The sequence below is a fragment of the Puma concolor genome, chromosome E4 (genome assembly GCF_028749965.1).
Source record: "Puma concolor isolate L17-30 chromosome E4, mPumCon1.1.hap2, whole genome shotgun sequence".
In the NCBI taxonomy this organism is placed as follows: domain Eukaryota; kingdom Metazoa; phylum Chordata; class Mammalia; order Carnivora; family Felidae; genus Puma; species Puma concolor.
The window spans coordinates 8,748,513-8,770,551 of NC_141683.1; the positions used below are offsets into that span (position 1 = coordinate 8,748,513).

At 48.9% G+C, this 22,039-nt stretch overlaps 1 protein-coding gene across 4 annotated transcripts in view; it reads left to right on the top strand.

Moving 5' to 3' along the window:
- PBX1 (PBX homeobox 1) overlaps positions 1-22,039 on the top strand; it is a 298,333-nt gene that overhangs the window by 224,780 nt on the left and 51,514 nt on the right. For all 4 annotated transcript variants that reach the window (XR_015246429.1, XM_086694767.1, XM_086694765.1 and 1 more), the window contains one exon: positions 15,472-15,716. Coding sequence is in view for 3 of the 4 variants with exons in the window: in XM_086694767.1 (XP_086550893.1) it covers positions 15,472-15,716 (245 nt within the window). In the remaining variant the exon portion in view is untranslated. The remainder of the gene's footprint in view (positions 1-15,471; positions 15,717-22,039) is intronic.

Here is a 22,039-nt window from a genome sequence, read left to right on the forward strand (position 1 = left end):
TCTCCCGCGGCCTGTTTGCCTGCGGATCCTGCAGCTCCGTGTGTCTGAGGCTGGCACGGTGACTCATTAGCAGCAAGGCCTGTGCTCAGAGTGGTTTTTGTAACGAGTGGTGATGGATCATCCGTAGACTCTCCCCGAAGGACCTGCCTGACCTTGTATGCATTTGTGAGATGGCTGTCTGGGGTCACAGGTGTTGTGTGTGGTCATGGAAGAAGGAAAGCTAATTGGCATGTGTTTTGGAATGGACCTGGGGCGCCCGTAAATAGACCCGCTGTCCTTCAGCTGCGGCGTTTCTTCCACCAACCACGTGAGCGGACGTGATTTCTTCTGTTAGTACGCTGCGTTAGGATTTCCCTTTTCCTTCTCCTGTGTCCCCGTTCCGTCCTCTGGAACCAACAGATCCTGCAGGCTGCTTAGGATGCAAACATTATTTTACTCTCGCATAAGGGAATGTCCCAATACGCGCTGTATGTAGGTGGGCGAGTTACAGCGGCCCAAAGTGGTTTGTGAGAATTCAGTCTCCCGTGTGGTTCCTGCCCCTGTATTTGCCTCCAGGTTTATGGTTTGGTCCGCCCTAGTTTTCCTCTGGTCAGGACAGAGCCTCCCTTCGCTCTCTGCTTCATCGCGGAGGCAGCAGAATGTTCTCAGCTGGTTTCCACGTGCAGCTGCCTCTCACCGCCAACACCGTCTTCCCCACTCTAGGCTACAGGTCACCCAGCAGCCTGACTCAGAGGACCCCCTTCCCTGCTCCCCGGCCCCAGACTTCCTGGATCTTCCCCCCTCCGCATCTGCTCATTAGCCAGGGCAGTTCCCAGAGAGGCCCCTCTGATGATCAGCCCTCTTTCTATCTGTTCTAAACCTTCTCCTTCTGCAGGAAGAAATTCTCCCCAGTAGCGACTCGGGTTTTTCTGTGACTTGCTTCTGGGTCTTAAATCTGCCCCTTTGTCGTGATCTCTGTAATACACTAACCACCGTGAACTCTCTCCCCCTTGCAGAATTGTTCCGCCCCCTCCTTCTTATTAGCTTGGATTGGCCAGGCTGCCCAAAGCACAGGAACTTCCAAAACCTTCAAAATAACTAACTTAAACAAAATTCAGGTACAAGTTGATTTCTCCTCGTTTTCATATAGCCCAGAGGTGACCATCCAGGCTGGTGTCTAGAGTATGATAACTTCTTCCTGGTGTGGCTTCCATTCCCCAGGCCAATTCATGGTCCAAAGTGACTATTAGAGCTCCAGCCATTATATTCATGTTCTAGCTAATAGAAGAGTAGAGAGAGGGGCAAGAAAGACATTCCTTCTTTTTAAGGACATTCCTAGAAGTTTTATATTATACCTCAACTCATCTGTCTCTAGAATTTTGTCACCCACGACACGACCACATCTAGCTGCAAGGGAAGCTGGAAAGCATCTCTCAGTGGCCATGAACTCAGCTAAAAGCCAATGTTCCGTCTCTACAGAGAGGAATATGTTGGAAGACACTGACGGATCAACCTGATCCTTCACCTTTGCGTCCACACTCTTTGCCAGGCCCTTCCCCAGGTAGCCCATCTCCCGGGCCCCAAGTAGGAGATGGGCGCACACTCCGTCCTATCTCCTATCTCGACATAATATTAGCATAGTCAACATACCATTTATGTGAAATGAGCTCATCGTCAATGGGAGTCGCAGTGGTAACAGTAGTCTGAGCCTCAGGGAGTCCCTTTCTCTTGTCTTGTTCAAGATAAACACACTCGTCATTTTTCTCTCCCACACTTCAAGTTCTCATCCTCTTTATAGAGTCAAGGGGCTCGTGTTTCTAATGGAGAGAGAAACAGAAGGACTGAGTGAAAGAGGCCAAAGGATGGACTGAACTAGAATGTTGCACCTCATTTCTTGATTCCAGACCCTGCGTCTACTCTGCTGGAATCTGCTGCTTGCCATCCGTGATGTCATGGCCTGTCTGTCCTTGGGGTGCACACCTCTGTCGATGGCGGTCATCTGGCCATCGACGGAGGTGTGAGCTAACTCGAGCAGGGCAAGGGCGTACTGTTCGTACTAGTACGTGTCTCCTGTGATTGGTGCAGTGGGGAATAGTCATGGAGCAGGCTAAGACTCCGTTATCGCTGTCTTGTGGGAAGATCCCTTAAGGTCAATAGCACATTGCATTAGGAAACCTGCCTTTGAATTATTCTGTGGTTTTCAAAAACTGGGAAGGATGCTGTATGAGAACAGAATGTTCTTTATTTCAAACGAAATTCTGATGAAATTGTTTGGAAGGTTGGAGAAATAAAATGCTTCTGCTATGATCGAGTCTGTAAATACAGGCAAGGAAATCCCACTTGTCACCAGGAACCGGAAAAGCATGCGTCGTCCCAAGACAATGAAACGATATCAAGATGGTAAGACCACACATGATAGAAATGTGGCAACATCCGGTTGTTTTAACATTTGAGTGTGGGGTTCCTTAATGCCCCTGCGGCAAAGGATGATCGTGAGGTCTGAATCCCACCCGAAAGTAAACTGAAACAAGCTTGCTCAGACCTTGATGGTGAACAGGCTTTCTTCTCTTTGGTTATAATTTATTTATTTATTTTTAAGTGGAAATGAGAAGCAGCCAGGCTAGCTTGTCTGACCCAGGCGGAGGCTGCGTCAGAGCTAAGTGGTTCCCAGAAGGGTCTTCCAGCTTCTCGAAGGGCTGAGTCTTCCCGAGCGAGCTCTGCCAGGTCCGGGAGTCTCAGATGCTTCGAGACTCAGGAAGACCGACGTCAGGGGCTCTGTGTAAAGAGAGGAGTCTTCAGGCTTCAGAGGAAGCAAGGTTCTTAAACGTGCTTGGGAGGAGACTAGGAAGCTAGGAACGTGAAGGGGGGAGAAAGAGGACAAAAAAGATACTTGAAATTTATTCTGTTGGCTGAGGATCAATTGGTTGGTCTGTGATGGTGTGAAAATGAGCCTGCCTGGAATCACAGGACAGTGGGAGAGAGTGTGCGTGTGCATGCACACGTGTGTGTGTGTGTGTGTAACTGGGGGAGTGTGCACGTGTGTGTGTGGGGAAGTGGGGGAGAGTGTGCGTGTGCATGCACACGTGTGTGTGTGTGTGTGTGTAACTGGGGGAGAGTGTGCACGTGTGGGGGGGGGGAAGTGGGGGAGAGTGTGCGTGTGCATGCACACGTGTGTGTGTGTGTGTGTGTAACTGGGGGAGAGTGTGCACGTGTGTGTGGGGGGGAAGTGGGAGAGAGTGGACGTGTGCATGCACACGTGTGTGTGTGTGTGTGTAACTGGGGGAGAGTGTGCACGTGTGTGGGGGGGGAAGTGGGGGAGAGTGTACGTGTGCATGCACATGTGTGTGTGTGTGTGTGTAACTGGGGGAGAGTGTGCACGTGTGTGTGGGGGGAAGTGGGAGAGAGTGTGCGTGTGCATGCACACGTGTGTGTGTGTGTGTGTGTGTGTGTAACTGGGGGAGAGTGCACGTGTGTGTGGGGGGAAGTGGGAGTGTGCATGTGCATGCACATGTGTGTGTGTGTGTGTGTGTGTGTGTCACTGGGGGAGAGTGTGCACGTGTGTGTGGGGGGGAAGTGGGGGAGAGTGTGCGTGTGCATGCACATGTGTGTGTGTGTGTGTGTGTGTGTGTGTCACTGGGGGAGAGTGTGCACGTGTGTGTGGGGAAGTGGGGGAGAGTGTGCGTGTGCATGCACACGTGTGTGTGTGTGTCACTGGGGGAGAGTGTGCACGTGTGTGGGGGGGGAAGTGGGGGAGAGTGTGCGTGTGCATGCACACGTGTGTGTGTGTGTGTGTGTGTAACTGGGGGAGAGTGTGCACGTGTGTGTGTGGGGAAGTGGGGGAGAGTGTGCGTGTGCATGCACACGTGTGTGTGTGTGTGTAACTGGGGGAGAGTGTGCACGTGTGTGTGGGGGGGAAGTGGGGGAGAGTGTGCGTGTGCATGCACACGTGTGTGTGTGTGTGTAACTGGGGGAGAGTGTGCACGTGTGTGTGGGGGGGAAGTGGGGGAGAGTGTGCGTGTGCATGCACACGTGTGTGTGTGTGTAACTGGGGGAGAGTGTGCACGTGTGTGTGTGGGGAAGTGGGGGAGAGTGTGCGTGTGCATGCACACGTGTGTGTGTGTGTGTAACTGGGGGAGAGTGTGCACGTGTGTGTGTGGGGAAGTGGGGGAGAGTGTGCGTGTGCATGCACACGTGTGTGTGTGTGTAACTGGGGGAGAGTGTGCACGTGTGTGGGGGGGGAAGTGGGGGAGAGTGTGCGTGTGCATGCACACGTGTGTGTGTGTGTGTGTAACTGGGGGAGAGTGTGCACGTGTGTGGGGGGGGAAGTGGGGGAGAGTGTGCGTGTGCATGCACACGTGTGTGTGTGTGTAACTGGGGGAGAGTGTGCACGTGTGTGTGGGGGGAAGTGGGGGAGAGTGTGCGTGTGCATGCACACGTGTGTGTGTGTGTGTAACTGGGGGAGAGTGTGCACGTGTGTGTGGGGGGAAGTGGGGGAGAGTGTGCGTGTGCATGCACACGTGTGTGTGTGTGTAACTGGGGGAGAGTGTGCACGTGTGTGGGGGGGGAAGTGGGGGAGAGTGTGCGTGTGCATGCACATGTGTGTGTGTGTGTGCACGTGTGTGGGGGGGAGCTGGGGGAGAATGTGCACGTGTGCGTGTGTGTAAACTGGGGGAGAGTGTGTGTGTACTTGTGTGTGTGTGGGGAACTGGTTGCGTGTGTGTGTGGAACTGGGGGAGAGTGCATGTGGATGCACACGTGTGTGTGTGTGCACGTGTGTGTGGGGGAACTGGGGGAGAGTGTGCATGTGCGTGTGTGTGTGTGTGTGAACTGGGGGAGAGTGTACGTGTGCATGTGCGTGCATACTTGTGTGTGGGGGGGAACTGGTGTGTGTGTGTGTGTGTGTGTGTGTGAACACTCACTGACTTATCCCAGTTCCTTCTGTGTTGCTGATTCTTAAGATACAGAACCCAAACTCTTAATTCTAAATCTGTCTTGCTTTCTCATTCCTCCCAAAGGGACCTTTTTCAATGGGATTGATTCGGGTTTAACCAACAGTTGAAAACCTACCAGTTACGGAGCACAGACATGTGCTTTTATAAAAATGACCTTATTTCATCCTTAATAAGAATTATGGCGTGGCTGATATTATTATTGACGGTTGGGTGATAAGGAAGCCGAGCTGAAGGGAAGGGCCGGGTCACGGCGTGGGAATCCCGCATGTGACTTTGTACCAGTGATCCTTCTCCGTGCCGGGCTGTGGAGCTGACGGAAGAGGGCCCTGGGCGTGTACTCACGCACTTTGGGGATATTAACCTATGACGGGAAAGGAAATCTACCGCGTGTTAGCACTCGCAGCGAAGCAGAGAAGTTACCGGAGACTCCAAGCCACGGAACATTTTCATCTTTAGGCAAGAGAATATTGAGGAGTGTCTCTCACTTCCTCAGCGGTCACCTCATTCAGAGACTCCCGTGGCAGAGAAAGCGTGCATCGCCTGGGAACGCACAGCGGGCCGCTATCCAGTCCTGATGCTTTTATGTACAGCCTGGTAGGAGACCCTTTCTTGCGTCCTGGGCTACCGCGTGCAGAGCAGGCCTCACACGTCCAGGGCTCCTGGGTCACGCCCTCCTACCGGCCTCTGCAGCGACTCTTCGGGCAAAGGGGTTCCCCGCGCTGCCGTCCAGGCTTGAGCTATTAAGGACCAAAGCCCCTCGCCCAGGCAGCCGGCACCCATCCAGAAAGGCAGGAGCCTGCTGCCCGGCACATAAGCCCTGTCTCTGCCAGCTGGCCCGGGGAGTCTCCTGTGCCAAGCAGGGGACGTGTGAATGGGATCCGTGCCCGAGCATCGCCTGAGAAGGAGAAAACGCATGTGACCAGGCCCGCCGAAGCCTAGCCCAGAAGGAGAGGTGACAAGAAAATCGCGATGTGTTTCTCTAAAGAACACCCGAAAACATAAACCCCCCAAAACAAACAAACTTTAAAATCATCTCAAGAGTGTCCTATAATTTTATTTCCCCCCCCCCCCCGCCCCACCCGAAAACCTCCCACGGAGCCCTGCACATTTGGTGGCTGTGGGCTGCATGTGAAGCAGTAAGGGCATCGCGTCGTGTTTCGATACCCAGCACGGTGCCTGGCGCCGAAGGGAATGCTCGGGAAATATTTGTAGGATGAGGTATTTGAGGCATCTCAAAATCTTGCTGCCGATTCACTAAGGCCCTTAGGTCCCCTCTCTGGGTCCATCTGCCACATCTAGACCCAGAAGGAAAGGGGAAAGAGCCATAGGACATCTTATCTTTGTAGCTAAATCCCTGGTGGCACTTAAAGAGACCCTGGAGCTGGGGTCCCACCTTCATGTCCCTGAGCTTCTGAAGGGCTGAGACACAGCACAGAGTCCCAGCGTGGTTTCCAGCACCTGAAGATTTTGTGACCTTGGCCTTCTCACCTGACAAGGCAGCCCCAAGCCCAGCGTGCACCAGGCATGGGGCACCAGGAGGGTCTCCGCTCCCGTGGCCGCTGGCGCCCCCCATGTTAACCAGAAGCACTGACCAATAGCCGGCTAGAGTGCTGGTCTGGAAACTTCAGGGCATTGAATTGCTAATCGTTTCCAACTGTTTGATGGGCACTCTTTTAAAAGCACACGAAAATAAGCTTCTCCGTGAAACAAACGAGGGGTTAAGAGCATCAGGACGCACTACCCTGAGCCTCAAGCCACTAACTGGAGACTGCGGTCCCTCCTTTGGTGTAGAAGAATCAAATTATGTCATAGTCGTTTCTCAGCTCGAGCTGAGGAGTTCCTGGTTTGCGGGTGCGATCGGGCTTGTGGAAAACGAAAGAACCAGGAGGACGGGGAGGAGGCTGTGCATTGGTTGAGGGTTTTCCTCTGGCGACTTTCTGTGCCCATCGCAGGCCTCGAGGCGGTTGGCGTCGTGTGCGAGAAGGGACCAGAGGACTAGGACTCACGGGCCTCTGGAAGCTGGAGCCCATGGCTGGCTCCTCTTGCAAATCCCAGCACCCACCTCGTTCCTGGAGCCTTAGAGGTGCCTGTGGTCAGTGATGTAAGTGGACTGAGCATTCCTCACAGGGCTCAGCTGTGGTCACGTCGTGTGCACGGCCCCTTCACCGGGGGCCTCTGTCAGCCCTTGTGGGAGTTCTTCCCAGGCACTGGCCACGTGCCCGGTTCGCCACAGCAGCCAGAGCCTTCCTCGTGGATGACGTCGGCTTTCTGGGGATACCCCAGGCTCCGGGTCCCGGAGACTCTGGCTTAATGACAGCCTAGACTTGCTTGTTTGGAATCGTCAGATTTGCAAAGGCAGACTTTTGACGTGGGAGAAGGCCTTTGATCCAAGAGCATGCTGGCCTTGGTCCAGCCTGGAACTGGCACCTAGGGGATGAGGCACGCGGGAACCCCCCGCCTCCCTCCTGGCATGGTGAGGCAAAAGGCTTTGGGTCCCACCACCCCCCATCTTTTCCTCCTTCGCTCTTTTTACATGTGAAGAAATGCTTGGACAGGTGCTTAGCGCCCGAGGCTCTGAGAGGCCACATGGGGGACACCCAGATGCAGGACAGGTCTTCTCTGCCTTTCAGGAGCTCACGGCCTTGCTCTGGCAAGCTGCTAGGTGTGACCTCGGGTGTTCTGCGATGCCCTGTGGCCGTAGGGTAGACAGCACATGGTCTGGTGGCTCAGAGGTGAGGGAGTTTGTTTTGGGCTATTACTAGGTTAGGTTTCGTGGGGGAGGGTGCCAAGCTGAGATTCGAAATAGGATAGGACTGTGATAAGTGGATTTCTCTGGCCGAGAGAGAAGAGGGCATTCTGTCCCGTGGCACTGTGGCTCTAACTGTTTATGTGCTATTGGCAGAAAGAGGTGATTGAAGGGGACCAGATTTGGAGGAATTGAAAGAAATTAAGAAGTCGGTAAGAAGACCTTCCTTCCTTCCTTCCCTGCCTCATCTCTGGTTGTCTTCTCCCCAGAATGTTAGTCATCATCTGCGCATGGAAAGACATTGTGTGCGTGCACACACATGTGCACACCCCCCCCCCCAAGTTGATATCATGTCCACTTAACTACTGTTCGTGAAAGAGTCAGCATCCTAATGTTGTGGTCAAGAATAAGGTGTCTAAGACTCTAGATTCTAGTCTTGGCTGTGGCCCATTTGCTTCGATTTGGGGGGAAAGTTACTTTGTTGTGACATTGCCTTTGTCATCTTGAATCATCCGCTATGCACTTTGGACTTCATGTTTTATAAGGTGACACAATTCGGTACGTACAAGTACTTGATGAACAAATACTAGGGGTGTCTGTGATATTTTCAGGAGGCCAGCACTTGGCTGTACCCCTAAAAATGCAAGGACAACGTATTTCCATCCCACACTTCTCTCCTAGAGATGGCGGAACAGTCTTGGGGGAGGCTGGGAGAGTTGCTCTCTCCCGACTCTTCCTGGTCATGTGTAGTGAAGACTAGTCCATGGACGATGAAACGCCCTGCGCGGGGGTTTAAGTCTCACACTTTCCAATCAAGCAAAGACATTGGCCAGAGAGTGTGAGGGCATCTACCCTGGCCAGGCCTCCTCATGCCCTTCCTCAAACCACCTGTCGTCTTCTGTCTATCTCTGTTATCTGTGTGCTATCTCTATCTCTATATCTCTATCAGTATCTCTGTCCCCCAGCCCACCTTTAGGTCCCTTGAAGACAAGCCTCTCTGTAGATCTGCCCTCCTCCCCCGCCACCAGCCCCCACCGTGAAAGTTGAGTCTAAGCAGGGGCATCTCCCCCAAGGCTAACTTGGGAACTGGAAACTGCCAGACCCTCCCTGCAGAACCCATCCTTGGTGAAGAAAGAGTGCCCTCTAGTGGGCATAGGCTGGAGCTGCTCAGGATCCGTGTTGTTCAGACAAGGACAAAACCAGCATGCAGCCCCCCCTGCCAAGGATCTTGAATATGCCTTTGGGTTTGGTTTGTTTTTCTCTTTCTCTGAAGAAAAAAAAAGAAAGAAAGAACAGCGGGAGACCAGTGGTGAGAGCAGTTCCGACTGTGCTAGGACAGTCCCCTTATCTTGGGAGTTTTACGGAAGAAGAATTAACCCCTGGGCCAGCCATGGCAATGTGACATCAGATGCTTTTCAAAGGGCTCGTGACAGTTTCTACATAAATCACTCACCTGCCTTGACTGGTCTGATACAAGATGGGGTAGATGTGCAAGGAGGAGACTCCTTCCTTGGCGGTCATTAGCAAAAGGGTTAACTGCCTCCTTGGGCAGCCCCCCTGGATAGCGAGCCCACCGCAGTTGATTACGTCCTCTGATAGTGGACGAGTACAGACCTGACTCCGGACTGTTAAAACCCTGTATACACTGCTGTAAACAGGGGACTTGGCCCTTTAAAACCTGGTTCAGTAAAAGCTGCTGGACGGGGGAGCAAGGGGTGGTGGGGGGGGGGGGGGAGAGAGCGCAGGGCGCCCATCAGAGAAGCAGAAACCTGATCATATGTGATGGTTGCTGGATTAGGTAACAGCTCCGCTGGTGGAAATTGGATCTTGGAGGATGAGTGTTAACATCTCTGGTGTCCTGGCGAAAGGTTCATTTGAGTCTTGCATGGTGCCACAGAGATAAAAAGGAGCTTTTAAATAATCATTTTGTCTCCTACACACCAGTGTGCTGGCTTGAAGCAATAAATAGGTAGCATCAGTTCTCCTTAGACATATCACCCTTTTCATTTATTTATTTAATGTTGGTGGAAGTTGGTTTTTTTTTTTTTAAACCGACTAGCTGAACAGTTTCCGTATCCGTGAATCCCAACACCCATTTTTATAATGGTTCATACGGATTCTCCTTCTGGGTAGAAATAAGGTGTATGCGGTTTATTGCCATGGATGCCTCCTCCAAGCATAGAGACACAGCCCAAGACCATCAGAACCAGAATCTTCTATGTGAAGTAGTGGAAGATGAATGTGTTCTCTTGCTTATGTTACTATACATACACATATCATATGCATATATACACACATTATACACTATATACACACACGTTATATATATATTATTTATTCACACATCATATATATTATATACACACATTATATATACATACAATATGTACAGTATATACACATTATATAGACATATACACATATATATACACACATTATATATACATTATTTATACACATATACATTACATATACATATATACATACATTATGATACATTATGTATACACACATTATATATACATACAATATGTACATTATATACACATTATATATACATTACATACACTTATATAATTATATATTATTTATATACATTATATGTACATTATATACATACATTATATATATGTACATTATATACATATTCTATATACTTACATGCACATTATATGTATACATGTTACATATACATTATTTGTACACATTATATACACACATTTTATATACACACTTTATATATATATATATATATATACACCCACATTACATATATATATACACATTGTATATACACATTATATGAATACACACATATATACACACAGTATATATACATTATATATGTACATTATATATATGCAATATATACACACATTATACACATACATTATATATACACATCATATATGTATACATTATGTGAGTGTATATGTATACATGTGTATACACACACACACACACACACACACACACACACACACACACACACACACATATAGTGGGGGAGTCTGACACATACCCTGAAAGTTTTTATTTTCTTTATGATTTCAGTATCATTTAAAAGGTATAATTTGGAGAGGACTGCTCCCTTCCCCCCATCTTTATATTATTTCATTTTCATCAGTTCTCTGGTTTGGGACCTATTTATGAGTTGTGAATTCTGAGTATAAATGCAAGCAACAGGGGCACCTGGGTGGCTCAGTCGGTAGAGCATCCAACTTGGGCTCAGGTCATGATCTCGTGGTTTGTGAGTTCAAGCCCTGCATCGGGCTCTCTGCTGTCAGCCTGTTGGTGCAGAGCACACTTCGGATCCTCTTTTCCCCTCTCTTGACCCCTCTCCTGCTTGTGCTCTCCCAAAAATAAATATTTTAAAAAAATAAATAGATAAATAAGTAAAGGAGTGCCTGGGTGGCTCAGTCGGTTAAGTGTCCAATTTCGGCTCAGGTCATGATCTCACTGTCCATGGGTTCAAGCCTCAGGTCGGGTTCTGTGCTGACAGCTCGGAGCCTGGAGCCTACTTCTGATTCTGTGTATACCTCTATCTCTCTGCCCTCCCTCACTTGTGCTCTCTTTCTCTCTCTCAAAAATAAATAAACTTAAAAAAAATTTAATAAATAAATGCAAGCAACATCTAGGCTAAGGTGCACTGTATTCCATCAGGCCAGTTTCTTACTGGCCACGTTTAGAAACCAGCTGTATTAAATCTTACTAAATCCAAATTTCTTTTTAAGGAGTATTTGCTTACAATGATACATAGGATCCGTACAATGATATAAAAGCTAAGTTAAGTGCTAACATTTGCACTGTGTTTTTCCCCCCTCAACTAAATCTGTCCTCTCTACCTGAGCAGGGGGAAAAAAAAAGAGTCAATACAGATGAGTGCTTTGCACTGTGTGACTGACCTGAAGTTTCCATGGTGGTTTGGGGCTCACAGTGTATCCTTTCAGTGTGCTTTGCTGATCTCAGCAGTTTTCTGTCTTGTTTTATTTAAAGCCAGTTGGATTTCGAGACCAACAAAATGTTAATTAGGTGGGTGTGCAGAGTCTGTGTGGAGAGTTTGTGTATCCCATCGATTGTTTCAAAGGAAAGGTAGAGGGGCGCCTGGGTGTGGCTCAGTGGGTTGAGCCTCTGACTTTGGCTCAGATCATGGTCTCACGGCTCATGAGTTCGAGCCCCGCATCAGGCTCTGTGCTGACAGCTCAGAGCCTGGAGCCTGCTTCGGATTCTGCGTCTCCCTCTCTCTCTGCCTTTCCCCTGCACTTGCTTGCGCACTCTCTCTCTCTGTCTCTGTCTCTCAAGTATAAATAAAAATTAAAAAAATTTAAAAAGTAAAAAGAAAGAAAAGAAAAGAAAAGTAAAGTAAAGAAAAAAGAAAAGAAAAGGTGGAGAGCAGCTGGGTGGCTCGGTCAGTTGAGCATCCGACTCTTGATTTTGGCTCAGGTGGTAATCTCATGGTTCGTGAGTTCGAGCCCCATATCAGGCTCTGTGCTGACAGCTGCAGAGCCTGCTTGGGATTCCCTCTCTCTCTCTCTCTCTCTCACAAAATAAATGAATAAAATGTTTTTAAAAATGACTTTAAAAAGAAAAGGTGGAGAATAGGGGGTAGGTGAAACCGTGCGGGTCTGGAAAGGGAAAATACACTCAGAAGTGAATGTTGGTGGTGGGAGCATGCCCGTGGCTCCCTGCCTAGTACGTGGAGGGACTGGGCCGGACCTCTGGTCTGTGACTATCTATCCCTGCTTCTCCTACTTTTCTCCTAATTGAACTTTGCTAATGGAATAAACTGACAGACTGAGTGAGGTTGTCCCAGGCTCATGTGCTGTCTCAGCGTCTTTGCCATCATCTTGGGTAGACAGGTTATAGGCTGGCCCTCATGGGGCGAATCCTGACCATTCGGATGACATCGCTCTCTTTCTCTTTGCTACCTTCCTTGAGACCAGAAATTATCATAAGATCTTTCACGTGCACTAGGGATTGGCTATGGAGTGACCAGGAAGATCCACTTGGAGGCATTACCATTGGCTCAAGCATCTTGGGGTGGGGGGGTTCTTGGCAGTCTTGGAGGGGGTGGGGAGGGTGCAGGGGCTGCTCTCCCGGAGTCCGTGGCCTCTTCTGGAGGATGTGCGACACCAGATTCAGTCGAGTGGATAAGAGAGTAGAATTTTGCCCCGGCACAATTTAATTAATGCCCAAGCTAAAGTGGGGCAGTTACATTTGTTTCTTAAGAATGGCTCAGAGGGGTGCCTGGGGGGCTCAGTCAGCAAAGCACCTGACCTGGGCTCAGGTCATGATCTCGCGGTTCACAAATTCGAGCCCCGCCTCCGGCTCTGTGCTGACAGCTCAGAGCCTGGAGCCCGCTTGGGATTCTGTGTCTCCCTCTGTCTCTGCCCCTCCCCTGCTCGCGCTCTGTCTCTCTCTCTCAAAAAAATAAGTAAACATTAAAAAAAATGTAAAAGAATGGCTCAGAGGTGAATCTTTTACTTTTAAACGACCCATAAGTATTCTTGTTGATAAAGCAATTACAATTCACCAAATAAAATCCAGTAGAGAAGCGCCCACAGACCGCACACACGAATGCCCTCACTTGCAAAGGTGCGGAGAAGAGGGACTGTACCCCCGGGTGCTTGGGTGATCCCATTCTTTTCGTTCCTTTGGGGACGGGAAGGGTGTCTAATGCAGGAAATGGGTACGGCATTGAATTATTTTCTTAAGGAAACCTCTGTTAGTGGTGATAGGTTCTTCACAGGACTTTGGAGGTTTGGGTAAATAAATTCAAGGGACAGAGTAACACGACCAAACGTTACTCAAAGATCAGTCAAAGGGGCAATTTCCCAGTGAGTGTCCTGGACCGACAAGAGAAGGATTTCACTGGAAAAGAAAAAGTCCACAAAGCAAACTTCAACGATGCCATCCCCCGTATGGTAATTTTATTTTGGTGAAGCAGAATGTTAAGGATTCCGGTGTGAACGCAGAACCCGGGGCCGGTCGTGCATGGTGTTTGTGTACAGGTGCACAGGCTTCCTCCTTTCCACCCCAGCTGGCTCCCTTCCCTCCCGCGACCCTTTCTTATTTCATTGCCCTTCTACCCGGTGCCTTTTACCCTCTGCTCTAACTGCCCCTCTTGGGCCGCGTGACTCAGCATGCCTCTTGGCTGTCTCATGTGTCGTGAGAGCCCAGCTGCAGGGTCCCTTTCAGCACAGGAGTTGGGATTTCCTTCCGAACGACGCTCGAGGTTGCTTTTTGTCATGCCTGTTGGAAGCCAGGAGCGTGTGGTCATGCTGATATTCTGTGTGATAGGATGCCCTGAACATTTATACGCTCCCTCGTACTGAGCTCATACCCACCTTCCTGGTGTTGACCCCGTGGGGCTGCCTGGCTGGGGCTCCGGAGATGACTGAAACTGACACCCCGCCTTTGGGGCTCCCCAGATGACACCCTACCTGGAAACCGCTCTTGATTCTCGGATCATTCCAGTGCTTGCGTATCTGTCGGGCCACATCATGCCTGCTATCCCAATCCCCAAACGGAAACGGATGTAGGACTCTGTCTCCTCGGCCTTGAATCACTTCCCTCCTTTCCCATGACTTACCCCCAATTTTTTTCCATTTTTTTTTAATTGGAAATTCTTTTCATGTTCCCTCTCAACAAAGACTTGGCTGCTGACAGCTAAACTGGGTTTAGATGAGTGATTTATTTTATGGCAGGTTGTATGAGGATAGTAAAAAGAGACTGCCTGGCTCTTCTGCTGATTTACTAAAACACTTGATCTCTTCCAGTCCAAACCACTCCCCCCACCCAAATGGCCACGGCGTTTTAATAAAAAGCAGCCATCTCATCCATCTGAGGCTCCTCCACCCTACCTGGCTTCTCTGAATGTCCAAAACAGCTTGTTAAATGGGTCTCACCCTGGTTTCGAACAGGACAGAGTCCTCCCCTGGAATGGAGAGATCTCTGTGTCCAGAGATGAATATTCCCCACTTGACGGCCAATTTGCCTTCGTGCTGTTTTGTTATTTTATTTTTTTTTATTGAAGAATAATTGACATTGACATGCAAGATATCTTCTTGCCTTTTTAGACTTCTCTACCCTCCCTGCAGGTCTGCAGGAAAGGTCTCAACATTTCCATCCAAAATGACTGGATGTACGTGGCTTAGGTTATTTTGGAAATGTGAAAATTCGGGCTGATCAAATATTACAGAGTCAATGAGTGTAAAACCACAAACTCGTGGAAACCTAAAATTAGAAACGAAGAAGGAAATGTCTTTTCTTGAATTAAAAATTTGGCAGTTTTGGGATGAACGTGAAGATTATATTCTGTTACAATTAAATTTTTTACTTTTGAACTTTCTTTGTGGTACAATAGACATAACAGAAGTTCTCATTTTGACCATTTTTCAGCGTCCAGGGTGCAGTTCGGCGGCATTAGGTGCATTCAGTAGTGCAGCCGTCACCACTGTCTGTCTCCGTGTGACACTCCACCATCCTTCCCCATGTGAAACTCTGTCCCCATGCAACACTGACTCCCAGGCCCCTGTCCCCAGCTCCCTCTACCTTCTGCCCCTGTGAATTGGACTGTTCTGGGTAGCTGGAGCATCATTACTTTCTGGAACAAAGCAGTCCTCTCCTGGCATTCTCCCCCTACTCTCGGTATCCCCTCACCTGATCCCTCACCCATTCTGCAGAGGCCATTTTGCAAGCTCTTTGGTGATTTGCTGAGCCTTGTTTTTATTTTTCGTCATTTGCTCGTTTGGGTTACCACTAACCCTCCCCTCCCACTGTGTCCCTCTGCAGTCTTGAGTATCCGGGGAGCCCAGGAGGAGGAGCCGACAGACCCCCAGCTGATGCGACTGGACAACATGCTGCTGGCCGAGGGGGTGGCGGGCCCCGAGAAGGGTGGTGGCTCGGCGGCAGCCGCAGCCGCAGCAGCGGCTTCGGGAGGCGCGGGCTCAGACAACTCTGTGGAGCACTCCGATTACAGAGCCAAGCTGTCCCAGATCAGACAGATCTACCACACGGAGCTGGAGAAGTACGAGCAGGTAACCATGGCCATGAGGGCATTGGGTGCCAGGACCTTTTAGGAAGGACGAAGAACCTCTTAACTCAGGGGCTTACACAGACCCCAGGGGCCAGCCTCTGCGCTTCAACACAGAGTCCCTGGTCAGAATGGAGTCCACCAAATCCTCGATCCAAACCCTCGAGTCTACCAAATCCACTGTTAAAAACCCAGGCACACTGGACATTCAGGCATTTTAAAAACGTAAGTTGTAAGCGATGATTTCAGGAAACATTACCAGTCAGTATAACAAACACTCAGGCTGGGGCTCCAGAGCATTTGCCCCTGGCGTGCAGTCAGGTCTCATCAAGGTAATAGAGGTCATTAGCAGAGTCATCACCTGATTTGTGGGGTGGTCGCTGGGTTCCTAGGGCCCTTGTTTGCTCATTTGGGGGAGGATTCCTTATCTTCTGGGTACTCATGGAATCCTACGGGAAAGGATACTAAAACATAGCCTTAAAGCCCTTGCTGTACCCAGACTCCATTCAACTGAGAGTCAAACATGTTCTTTTTGTATATGATACAGAATAGGATACTCACCTCCCTCCAGAAGAAGAGTAGAAGGTCTCAGGGGACCCCTGTAGGCAACAAAGTTGGATTCCAGTCCTGACACTCCACGGATGGCCCGTAGGACCCAGTGGTCCACATATTCCACCCAAAAGCTGGTGATGTATGGCAAAGAGCTGTGCATTTGGCATCACAGGACCACAAAGACCATATGAAGGAGAGCATAAGAAAGACTTTAAATTACAAAGCAGTATGTAAAGTGTACGTAATAACAGAGCTCCTCTCTCTAAGAGACCCTCCCCTCTACGCACACACACGGGAATTTACATATCCATTCTGCTTCCTGTGGTCAGTAGGAGCAAAAGGCCCTTACACCAGTCGTTCTTCCACAAGTAGGCGACAGGTGTGTTTGTTGTCACATTTTTGAATGCAGCATTATCCTGAAGTTCTGTAGTTAACTTCCATCAAATTGCTGGCTTTCCGGCTTTCTTTTCTAAGAGTCACGAAAGAAGAGGGAGCAAAAGCAAATCAAAAGACCCTGTACAGTCCACTCAGGACTATCTAGGTACAAGGCAAATGCAAACTTAATAGAAAATTTAAATTTTAAAGTAGAAATAGGCATTTTAAATTTTAAAGCGAAGAAAGTTTCATTATTGCACTCCCGTCTACCTTTGAAATGGATTTCTACCGAGTCCCTTCTTTTATGAGGGGGAAAAAATTGCTGTGAAGCATGAAGCCAAGCATGGAAGCTCAACGATCAGATAAGCCTGGGGAGGGTTTGAGGGGAGGAAAAGAGAAGCGATCTGGTGGTAAGAACCTGTGAGTCATTTCTGTTCACTTTCTCGGGAGACAACATACATTCTTGCCACAGTGTTGGCTCATGGAGACACTTCCCAAGATCTCAGGAGATGCTGAGCCCAGGTAGCGGGCTGATCCCTGAAGCTTCTCCAACCCGATCCATCACTGTAGAGTTCAGAGTCTGCCCTCACCTGTGGGATAGCTTGGGAAGACAGATGGAGATATTTCCTATAAAGGTCTCTAGCTAGCCTCTTGAGTTCTTCCTACTCAGTGCTGTTCCTACTTGACCTTCAAGATTAAGCCTGGTTATAACAACCTATCTAGACCTGCCATCCATTTAACTCCCTCCAAACTCCAGGGGCACAAGAAGGGCCCAGAGGATGGCTTCCCCCACTAGACCCATGACTGCGATGGATATTAGGCTGGAAGGTGTTGAAAACTGGCTTTATTCTTAGCTCAGGTTGCCAGCAACATAGAAGAACTGACTGTTTACTTGATTTAAACCCCCTTGTCATTGTTCTCCGCTCATCCAAAATGAGTAAAACGCTGTTGCCAACAGCATTGCACTTGTCTCTCAAGACAGTTTTTTGTTTTTTTTTTTTTTTTAAATTTTGTTTTTTTTTTCAACGTTTATTTATTTTTGGGACAGAGAGAGACAGAGCATGAGCGGGGGAGGGGCAGAGAGAGAGGGAGACACAGAATCGGAAACAGGCTCCAGGCTCTGAGCCATCAGCCCAGAGCCTGACGCGGGGCTCGAACTCCCGGACCGCGAGATCGTGACCTGGCTGAAGTCGGACGCTTAACCGACTGCGCCACCCAGGCGCCCCGTCTCTCAAGACAGTTTTGTGGTTGGGTACCCGGGACCAGAACTGCCACCCTCTCCATTTTGATACAGGTGAGGGAATGGAGATCAAAAGGCTTAGCTTGTGTATCTGGGTCACACATCCTGTGAAGGGCAGAGCTTGCCCTGGAATCCAGTTTCTGAGCCTTAGTTTATGGGCTCTTATAAGAACACCACCTGACTGCACTCAGTATGGAGAGAGTGTGGACTTGTGTAGACAGAGAGGGAGTCAGCTTGTCCTGTGTTACTTCCATGGACTAGATTACTGGTACCTAAGAGAGGCCAGGGCTAATATGCTCCTGGATATCTGCCTATTTTAAATAATAAAGATGTGGGAAAGCAGAAACTCAGAAAAACTCCCATTGGTACAGGACAAATTATACAAGTAGGGTGGTGATCATCTGTATTTCTTATTCTTAAAAAAACTAACAAATCATTTCCTTAGTTTCTGGGCAAGAACTGAATCCTACTTAACACACTTTGGGTGTTTAGTAATTTATTAATACTAGTTATATTGTTAATTATAGTAAATAACAGATTGTAGGGAAATTATGGCATTAAACTCCTCACTCATATGTCGGGGAGATGTATCTTCTCCACTTTTCTGTGACCATTCCTTGTGGGAGCTTTTTTTAAAATCAGGTAACTTCAGGAAAGTAAAAATGTCATTCTTTACTTTAGTAGTACGTGGGTAGAGTTGCCAAATTGGCTATTAATAGCTGACTCTGTTGTTTTTATTGGTTTTGTTTTTAGCGTGGTGGTGATAGATGACCAGACGATCAATTAGCTTTCTGCTAATTAGGTATCATCGCCCTCCTCAACCCCATCCCTTAAAACAAAAACAACCCCCTACCTGAATCAGCCTTTGATTCACCCTGAGGTTATTCCATAAAGAAAGCTTCTAGAGATGTCTATTAGACAGAAAGGAAAGAAATTATTTTATTCAGCAAATGGTGTTGGTAAAATGCTTTTTCAGCAGATCATGTAGGTAGCTAAGGTATATAAGAACTGATGCATTCTAATAGACAACACCATGATGTCAGAAAGCTGAATTTTATCCCAGCTGATACATTTTTTTAAGTGATGGGTCTTGGAGCTCTCCAGGGTTCTCCAGCTTTCGTACATAACGCTGCTGGGGCGTGGATGGGGCTGAATCTGTAAGGCTGAACTGGGCTGTGTTGGCAGGTTCACGGCTAAGAGGACCCTAAATCCTAGTTATATTCTTTGCCGAGATTGGCACCAAATCCACTTTGAAGGAGTGAGGGAAGAAGGCGGGCTCAACAGAGTGCAGGACAGAAACTTAAAACTCTGGCCCGTTGAGCAGAATGTTCGAGGCGGGGGCTTGTCTTTAGTCTGCGGCTCCCAGAAACGCCGTTGCCCTGGAACCTCGGAAGGGTCCCTTCGAAATCCTCGGGGTCTCTGGGGCACCCGGAATGGCACCTCCTGAAAGTGACTGCCTTTATGACTGTCCACAGTGGAGTCGGCCCCGTCACAGGAACTTTCAGCCTCCGAGGGTTCTGTGTAGTTAGCGAGTTGTAACCCCAGCTCTCCCCATTGCTGGCGCTTCGAGAACACCTGACCTAACAGAGGCAGCCCAGCTTCCCAAGGTGGAAGCTGGCGGGATCTGAGGAGGACTCATGGGTAGTGAAGGTCCTGGGAAAACCCCAGATCTTTATGCTCTGTCCGTCTCACATGGACTTGGACCTCGCCTCTGCTCTTTAGTGTGTGTTCCCGAGCAGCTGCCTCGTTCCACCTCAGCAGTGGGTGAAAAGACCCCACTGTCTGTTTATGGCAGAGCAGAAAGGGCCCCAGGATGAAATGCCTTGAATAAACGTCAGATATTGTGAGTATTTTTATTCCCTGTAATGAAGCGCATTATTGTGAGCCCCGCACTGCGGCTTCCCAGCGGAGAGCGAGTGCCCTTGACAATGCCTCCCCACATCCGGCCCCTCCTCCCTTTGAGCCCCCACGAGGTCAGGAGGCTGCAGGCCAGCAAGGTGCAGCGTTTGCCCACAAAGCCGGTCGGGATGCTTGCTGTGTGCCTAACCCGGCACTCCCCACCCCGTGGCCTCATCGAATCCAGCCAAGTGGATGCCAGGTTTTCTGTCCTTCCCTTTGTTTACAACTGGGGGCTGGGTGGGCAGGGAGGAAGCTTATCATACAGATCTTGGGTTTATATAGTAATTTTCTTAGTGGAGAGCAAAATGCTACGTGGACCTGATCTACGGATTTATCTTCAGCATTTGCCTGCAGAGTAGAAAGCAGGTGTTTATCACCCTGTTTATTTTTACCAAGAGGGAAACTGGCACCCGGACACATCCTTCTGCAGCCAGACACACACCTAGTAAGTCATCTGACCCTTACCATCCCCTTTGAGGTGGGTGCTGCCACCCCCAACTCACAAATAAGGAAGACGAGTCACAGAGAGATTAGACAACTTTCCAAGGTCCCACAGCTAAGTGAGTCCCAGAGGCAGGATCTGAGCGCAGGCCATCCAGGCCCTTCTCGCGTGCTCCCCTGTGTTTGCGAGCACGGTTCACTCCGTCCACAGGTCACTGTACAGGTCCGTAGTTGCTGCTAGCCTTGCTACAGGTTTGCAGTGATTAAATCTACACCCTCAGATGCGTAAAACAAGGCACACGGAGTAGTGATAGGCTTTGCCCAGACACTTAGGGAGGCGGGGTCAAAGACCAGATCTCCCAGTCTCCAGTGTAGACGTTGCCCAGTCGGCTCCCCAGGTATCTTTGGCCAACCAACCTCAAAGGATTTCTTAGAGAAACAAACAGCGAGTGGGTTGTTGTCACTGCATTCTTGACAGATGTGAAAGGCTTTGCGCTGGAAAAACAGGGGCCGTGCAGTGTTCTCACGAATGGTTGTGTTTCTGTTATTGATATTAAGTTGGAGCCCTTTGAGTCCTTGGTTCTTCAGCTGTCCAACGATCGTCTTGCCTTTTTCGTTACGAATCTAATACAGTTTTATAACGCTGCTGTGAGTTAACCTGTGCATAGATATTTTATTGAACGCTCAGCTAAGGAAACCACACTTCAGATGTTAAGAAATAGTAACCACAGGAAGGGTAGTGATGTTCAGAGGAGCAAGTTTGGACGGAAGTCCCCGGCCTGGAATAGGAAGTGTTAAGGGTCCTGACTCAGCTGGTCCTTTTTTGCCATGTGCCTTCAGAAAAGGCCCTTCCTCTCTCTGAGCCACAGTTTTCCCAACTGTAAAATAAGAAGGTGGGAAATATGATCTTTAACTTCCCTTCCAGAGCTGATGGTACGTTAGTCTAACCTGAGAGCTTTCCTTTCTGCAGAGATGGCTTCTGAATCCTCGAAATCATGTGTTGATGCTATTTCTACAAGGCCTCTGAGGACAGATCCCTTTTGTGTCGTGGCTTTAGTGGGTCTTCCGAAGGCCGACAGAGGAGGCAATTCTCATAATAAAACTAAAAGGAGAAATAGGTTGATGCAAAATCTCCCGGGAAGGCTAGCTTTTAATTCCACGATTCCATTCTTTGGCTGTTGATGTATCCGAAAATCAAACATTTGGAAGTTCTAATATATCAGAGATAGTGAGCAAGGCAGAAGTTTATGTGGTATTTGGCCCCCCAACTGTCTCTGGCTGTTAACATTGGGGTGAAGGGCTGTAGGGTGCATTTTTTTAAAAAATTTTTTTAGCATTTATTTATTACTGAGAGACAGAGCACGAGCATGGGAGGGGCAGAGAGAGGAGGAGACACAGAATCTGAAGCAGGCTCCAGGCTCCGAGCTATCAGCACAGAGCCCGACACAGGGCTCAAACCCACAAGCCACGAGATCAGGACCTGAGCTGAAGTCGGACGCTTAACTGACTGAGCCACCCAGGTGCCCCGGGCTGTGGGGTGCGTTTTATACTAGGATTTGTGTTCTCACCTTTCAACTACAGTAAATCATGAAAAACAGGAATTCTTTTTTTTCCCTTAAAAGAAAAAAAATGTCCATGGTGGCCAAAAGTTAAATTCAAACAGGATGCAAGGTATTTCTAAGCAACCATTTACTTCATCCCTCTGGCGTGACAACACCCCACGAACTTGTGTGGGGTGAGTTGGCTTCCCTTGTGCCAGTGTCTAGAAAAGCCCACCCAGCCTTCCGTCCGGGCCCGGACCCTCCACACGGCCCCTGTTT